Source organism: Medicago sativa, chromosome 7 (assembly GCF_051527215.1).
Source record: "Medicago sativa cultivar Bolivia chromosome 7, Bolivia_mono, whole genome shotgun sequence".
In the NCBI taxonomy this organism is placed as follows: Eukaryota; Viridiplantae; Streptophyta; class Magnoliopsida; order Fabales; family Fabaceae; genus Medicago; species Medicago sativa.
In genome coordinates, this window is record NC_140755.1 from 67,891,433 (window position 1) to 67,899,152 (window position 7,720).

The 7,720-nt window shown below is 31.4% G+C and overlaps 1 protein-coding gene across 1 annotated transcript; it reads right to left on the minus strand.

Moving 5' to 3' along the window:
- Positions 1-5,583: 5,583 nt before the first annotated feature.
- Positions 5,584-7,467, minus strand: LOC146907957 (UPF0481 protein At3g47200-like). The gene has a single exon (XM_085727401.1). The coding sequence runs from the start codon at positions 7,413-7,415 to the stop codon at positions 5,970-5,972; it is 1,446 nt and encodes a 481-aa protein (XP_085583527.1). The 5' UTR covers positions 7,416-7,467; the 3' UTR covers positions 5,584-5,969.
- Between the last annotated feature and the right edge of the window lie 253 nt (positions 7,468-7,720).

Sequence of the window (7,720 nt, forward strand, 5' to 3'; positions counted from 1 at the left end):
AGAGAAGGGAGAGCAAAAATTGTTTCAAACCCTAGAGAGAGAAAGTGAAAGAAATTGTGAAGAATATTGGACTTAAGGTCCTTATATAGTCCTTCCATGAACAATTACCAAATTACCCTTAGTCTTAAACGCGTGCAATCGTCATTAGGTAAATCAACGTATCATAATAAGCGGGATATTACAATTTTCTACACTTATTCTTATTTATTAATTTTGTTAAGTCTGCAGTAACTTAACCTAATTTTTTCCCAAAACATATTTGTCAAAAATATTCTCAAAACTCATGAATTAAGCTCATGAACCATATTGCGTAAAAAAAAAACTTATGAACCATATTTGTTTTAAACTATTAATCAATTTGTGATTGCGTAGTTTATATTTCTTTCAATTTGAAATTATTCAGTTTTTTACAAGTGTGATTGTTGCTGCCTATTTATAATATTTGAAATTGCCTCTTTAGATTTATTGTGTGAAATATTATTGATTTTATGATTGTATTTGCTTTTGGTGTATGTGAAAAGATATACATGGATTAAAACCCCGAGCTTATGGTTGTTGCACTTGCGAGATTAAAGCCTATAAAGTTAGGACATAATCATATATGCATGAGATCAAAGCCTGTGAGTTAGCAGCATAGAAAAACAAGTTATTTTAGGCATTTTTGGATTGTCTTATTTTCGAACTTATAAAAATAGGTAATGCAGGTAAAAAGATTTTTTGTTAATTCATAAGTACTCACTAACAAAAATTGAATCTTCATAAGTTGCATTTTTTTCATAAACTACCTCTACCTAAAAAAAGAGTGTCATCAATTTGAATTGAAGACTATATTTCTAAACAATGACCAAGTGTAGCAATATCAGCGGGTCATATATACAGCATGACGATGACACCTTATTTATTTTTTACCCCAAAAGACACGATTCTCAAGTTGGAAGTCAAGACATGTTACTCATAAGTCATAGCTAGTACTCCCTCCATTTCAAATATCTTAGTAAAATGGAATAATACATACGTTGGTCCACATAGATATTGGCATTGGCTTATCTTCCAGTTTTCTACCCCAAAATAAACGATTGCCAAGCTGAAATGTTAGTATTTTGTTTTTATTATGATTATGATGGAACAATCATGGTCATATTCGAGGAAGAACGAAGAGCCTAGCCCAAAAAATAAGTCTAAAATTGGGGACCCCGAAATAATAATAATAATAATAATAATAATAATAATAATAATAATAATAATAATAATAATAATAATAATAATAATTATAATTACGGGTCTAAGTATAAAATTTTGCATACCGTAAACTAATCACAAAATCATCATTTATATTTTTAAACAACCGATGGGTGATTTAGGGTCAATTTTTTACCCAAAATCACCCTATAACTCGTTTTTTTAAATATAATCCTACATTTTAATTCTAATTATTTCTTTGTTTTTTAGTTTTATCCTTCATTAAACTTAAGTTAAAATTATATTAAACTCAACATAGGTTTTATCAAATTTAATAGATAATTTCCAATAAAGGTTAACTCAGTTGGTAAGATGTTAAATCACACGCAAGATCATGGGTTTTATTGTTGTAATCGATGTTATGACATCTTTGGTGGATGATCTATAAGGAAATGCTCTTTTAGCTTGAGGTCTGTCATGACCATGGTGAGCATCCGGAGCTCAACTAAACTTTTTGTAACTAATTTTTTTAATAAATAATTTACTTTTTAAATCGTAAATTGATTGAAAAAAAATTTAAATAATTATTTGATTATTTATTTTAATCAATATTATATTTGGGGAAATAATTTTTCTTCTTACATGTGCCCTCTTTATTTATTCTAAGCACATTTCTTGATTATTATTACAACTTACACAACTAAAGTATATTAATTTTATATTTTAGATAGATGTTAGTAGTTTATTTGATAAATTGTGGGTTATAATGAGTAATAGTTTTTCTTATCATCTATAAGATATATAAATTTTGAATAAATATTATAATAAAATTCAAAGAGAAATATTATATATGCAATCCGGGCAACGCCGGGTAAATAAGCTAGTTTGATATATTTCAACTACCTATCCACTTATTAAAAAAAAATAAAAAAATGTCTATCCACTTGTAAACTGGGACCCACTAACTCCATGGGTTAATAAGAGATCCAATATTTTAAGGAAAATTCTATGGTGAAGTTATTCAATTGACTTCTTCGGTGAAGTTATCGTACATCCAATAATAATGCGCCACATGTCATGTGTGTTGATTGTTGCATGGTATGTATTGTGTACCTGCTCAATATGTTCCACCGTAGACTAGCTTTTTTGAACCATCAGATTAAGCACGTCAATAATGTTATTGTGTTGTCTTTCACACTATATTTATTCCCTTTCTCCTTTTTGACTTTTTCTTCCTTCTATTTCAAAAAATATTTAAATAAACCTTTTTATAAAAGCAACATTGGATAATCCTTTTTATTAAAAATATTTCATTATTAAAAATAAGGCAAAATTACATTATGGGTTCTTTATCTTATTTATTTGTAACACTTTGGTCCTTTATCTATTTTTTTTCCCATTTAAGTCATTTATCTCTCATAAAAGCACATATAAATCCTTTTTCTAATTTTAAAAAAAAAAATACATAATTTTATTTTTTTTCCCGTTTAAGTCCTTTATCTCTCATAAAAGCACATATAAATCCTTTTTCTAATTTTTTTAAAAAAAATACATAATTTTATTTTTTAAAATATATTTTATTTAAAATAAAAAAAAATCCATAAATAAGATGAACATGTTCATCATCTTCATCTTCTTCCTTTAAATCTTCATCTTCTTCATTCGGATCTTCATCATTTCCTTGAATCAAAAAAATTTCTACACAAATATATGTCCAAATATCATGAATTTTTGTTATGTTCACCTCAAATCTTCTTCTAAACACAAAAATCAAAACTCAACTTCTAAATAATTAAAGGGTTAATTATGTTTCTAGTCCCTATAAAATAGCGACCTTGTAAGTTTAGTCCCTACTTAATTTTAATAGCATTTTTAGTCCCTAATTTTGTTTTTCTGCACTGAGTATTAGTCCCTACTCAATTCAAATTTGTTTAATTTATGCTTAAACTCTTAAATTTTTGAACAATTTTTTGCAGACATGTTTAGAACATTACTAAAAGTTCGTCCGCAAAAAATTATCGCAAAATTTGATTTCTACATCCAGATTTTATTACTTTTTATCTTTAACTTTTGTCGTTTTAAAAAATTCATATTTAATTCATTTCATGTCAGAAAATTCTAAATTTTAGTAAACGAACCTTTCATAGTGTTCTAATCTTGTATCAAAAAAATTGTTCAAAAATTTAAGAGTGTAAGGATAATTAATCAAACTTTGTTTTAGCAGGGACTAAAATTATAAGTAAATTTTTTTTATAGGGACTAAAAATGCTATTGAAATTAAATAGGGACTAAACTTACAAGGTCGCTATTTTATAGGGACTAGAAACATAATTAACCCATAATTAAATTAGGAACAACTTCCTTTCAAATAAAAAAGGCTTAAATGCGTTTTTGGTCCCTTAACTATATTGTTGGTATCACTTTGGTCCCTTAACTAAAAAAAAGATTATTTCAGTATTTTATCTTTATCTCCGTTACCTATTTTGGTCCCTTCCGTTAAATAAATTCAAAAAAACGTTAAGTGTGGTACACGTGTCATTTTGACATTGGCTCTGAAAATTTTATTATTTTTTTATCATCTTCATCAACTAAACCCACTAAACCCAGAAAAAAAAATCCAGGAACCTCCAAATCCAAAATCAATCCAGGAACCTCCTTCCCTGAACTCAATCTTTGTCTCACATCACAAAACTTCAATGTCAAATTCATTCCAGAATGGCTCCTTGTCCCAAATCCATTCCCAATCCATATCGATTTTTCACCGATTCAGCATAAAAAATAATCTGAGTCTCAGATTTCCTCATCCAAAATTGATTCTTCACCCATAATTGATTCCCAATCCAAAATCCCCAAAATCAATTTGATGTGGATTGATGAAACCGCAACTCTGTTGTTGTTGATGGGTCCGAAAATGACAAGAGTGTGGTTTAGGCCGAATTCGATTCTGGTTTTTTTTATGGTTTATGCATCGGTGAAATCTGATTTAGGAATCATTGATTTGGTATATGGAAATGTTTGATTGGGTTTTGTTTTGAGAAATTTCGTTCTGGCTATGTGTGTATTTGTGAAATATGTTGCTGGAAAATATTTGGGGTTCATTGTGTTCTTGAGGGATTCCGGAAAAATGTGGTGTTTGCTGGAAAATATTTAGTGAAGGATTGGTGATGATGATGAAAAAGGGTTCTTTTGGTCCCTTAAGTATTTATTTGGTATCGTTTTGGTCCCAAAATCTGGGTTGGTGTGTTGTTGATGATGAAGATCATGAAGAAGATGGTGGAAGGAGAAGGAAGAAGATGAATATATAAACCCTAACGTTTTTTTGAATTTATTTAACGGAAGGGACCAAAACAGGTAACAGAGATAAAGATAAAATACTGAAATAATATTTTTTTTGGTTAAGGGACCAAAGTGATACCAAAAATATAGTTAAGGGACCAAAAACGCATTTAAGCCAATAAAAAATTAGGAACAACAACTTCAATAAATTGATAGTTTAGGTTCTGCAAACTACTTTCAATTAAATTCAAAGTTTCAATTGTCTCTTTATTTTTGCATTTACGCTGCCATTGATATTGCTCATTCATGATGCCATTGCTCATTCACGTTTCTAATTTCAATTATTTTTTCTATTTAATTTCAATTATTTTTTCTATTTCATTCACGCTAGCTATTGCATCGTTTAGAACCTTGAGAACTTTGGTTTTATAATTATTTAATTCCAATTATTGTTAGTCTCCATTGCTGTGTCAATTGAATTCCAATCCCTATTAATTTTTATTGTTGCTACGTATCCCATTGAATTGGTTTCTGCATTAATGTTTCAATTCCCTTATTTCCTTATTACTGCACTTACGTATCCCATTGAAGAGTGACATAGTACCCTTATTTCCTTATTACTGCACTTACGTATCCCATTGAAGAGTGACATAGTAATTTGATAAAAATATGGAAAGGAGAGAATATGTATAAATAAAGAAAGAGAAAGAAATATGAGAGAGATGAACGAGTGATAAAGAGGAGAGAGAATTGGAATTATAAGAGAAATCATGTGTAGAGGATGTACCACAATAACATAGAGACCAAATAAATCTAACCGTTAAGATATTGAAATAAACTTGTTCATGGTGGAACATATGAAACAAGTGATCCATATTATAATTTGTCCCAACATCTGACGTGTCATGGCTTTAAATCTGATTGGCCCATTCAAACGACTTCACCAAAGAAGTCATTTACCCGACTTCTTCATAGAAGCTCCCTATTTTAAGGATAATGTTCTAATAAAGTCTTATGCTCAGACGAGTCAACATGAGAAATTAGTTGATTTGATGCAAGAACTGATTGCAGAAGAATTAATTCTTGCAATCGATTGTATGAAATGAAAACAAACCAAAAATCAAAATCGATGAATTAGCTCTTTATTTACATATAAACTCTAACAAAGATCACATATTACATCACATAACAGGTGCTAACAACACGCTCTTTTTAACATCCGCTATCTTAATGAAATTTATGTAGGACTCACAAGTTTAGGAATAACAATGGGTTTCATATGAAGTGGTGGAACTTTCCAGATGGCAGAACGACGTATGGAAGAAAATCAAAACGGGCATTCTTCAAGCAATGTAGATGAACTAGTTTTGATGATAAAATGCTAGGACTGTATAAACAGTCTGCACAATAGCGAGAACAGACACCAGCGTCGCAGGGAAGTTGTAATCGTGGTTCATAAATCTTATAACCTGTTCTCGATGGTATGTGATTGAAGTTATCACTGATTTCGACATTCATTTAATGTTAAATGCCCGAGAGTAATTGTTGATGTCATCAACCATTTGAATATAAGTACTGGAATCAACTACCTTATGGTCAACTCCAAGTGCTATTGTGCGGAAAAACTCCATCAGCTCTTGGTTGCTCATGGTGAGATGATCCACAACGATTTTCTTGTCCTTGAGAAGTTGGACATCATCTGAAGAACAGATCAGATTGTTGAAAATCAAAGCAGCCCAAGTAAATTTGCCGCAGGAAACAATTTTGCTTGTGTTCTGTTGGCTCTCATCCTCGTCTTCGTATCTAGGAGCAAGACGGGAAGCATATTTGTACATTTTATGATGCTCCCAAGCAATTAGATTACACCACTTGGCTTTTGTTGTTTTTGTGATATGCAGCCGTTCAATTTCAAGAGTCTCCTTTTCAAACTTAAAGTAAAAGTCCAAACCTTTCAGTTCCACCTCTTGGTCCAAATCCAATTGATGAAAATTCACACGCTGGGTGCTGATCAAGATCTCAAGAAATATATAACGAATTAAAATTTTCAAGACAGAAGTACCCATATTTAGCATAGTGAGCGGCACAACATGCTCTTTCTCAGGGAGTTTCGCTTTTATGGTAACCCCTGAATTTAGGAGTCTCTGAGCACAGTACTCCAGTTTAAGTTGTTTCTGCTGGGTCTGAGTAGCATCCATATTGCCCAGCGCAACATATTGTTCCTCAGTTCTATGGGTACTCTCACATGTCTTGATGTTAACGAAGAAATGGACAAGATCAAGAATGTGAGGGGAATCGACATACGGTAACTGAAGATCAGGAGAGTATCCTAAGACAGTAAGGGCAAGATTGTTCATTTTCTTCACCCTCTCCTCCGTCTTCCTCTGTTCCTCTCGAGGAGAATAGGGAAGAGAGTCATCTGGTTCAAACACATATGGAAAAAGTGTTTGGGACAACTTATGAAGAACCAAAAAGGGGATCTGGTTCTCCAACAACATTAGATCAGACAGAACATCATCATCTTTCAGCACTTCAGCTGCGGGACTAAGTTGAGAATCTAATCCCTTTGATATGAGAAGTTCCAACAGAAAACATCCATCCACTAACATAATTTTAGCGAGTTCATGCCGTTCAAGTTTAAGGTCTCCTAGGTAACATTCACGAACCTCTTTATCTAATTCCCAAATGGCATCACTGCATTGCTCCAAGCTTTTATCTGCTCGGTTAAGAAGAGACAACATACAGCGTAGTTTGACCTCTTCCATAAGCAAAAGGTCTTCTCTCCTTCCCCTAAATCTTGGTCCGATCGACACCTTCCTTGGAATGTAAGCATCCTCGTTCCATTTTTTAAGTCCTTCTGGAGCCACTGAAATGTTGCTTGATTGAACATAATCATAGTCTACAGATGTTAGCGATGTCTCTATAGATTGTAACCACTCACTTTTCGTTGTTAGATTGGCCATAGGCCTGTACTTCACAATTTTTAATTTTTTCTTGGGTATATCAAAGGAGTTGCAAGCTGAGAATACCGAATGACTATGACTATGTATATATTAAATTTTTTATACCCACCCCCGCTTTGGACCAGTCTAAGTTGATCGAGTTCGAGAATTCGGGTTTTTCTCTTATATATTTCCAAAGTTGATTGAGTTCGAGAATTTGACTAATTTACTCTTTTGTGTTTTTAACTGGTTGTAAATTAGCAATCCCATATATATATATATATATATATATATATATATATATATATATATATATATATATATAT

What these genes read in the sequence shown, in the direction of transcription:
- LOC146907957 (XM_085727401.1), bottom strand. Translation starts at nt 7,415, where the DNA reads ATGGCCAATCTAACAACGAAAAGTGAGTGGTTACAATCTATAGAGACA.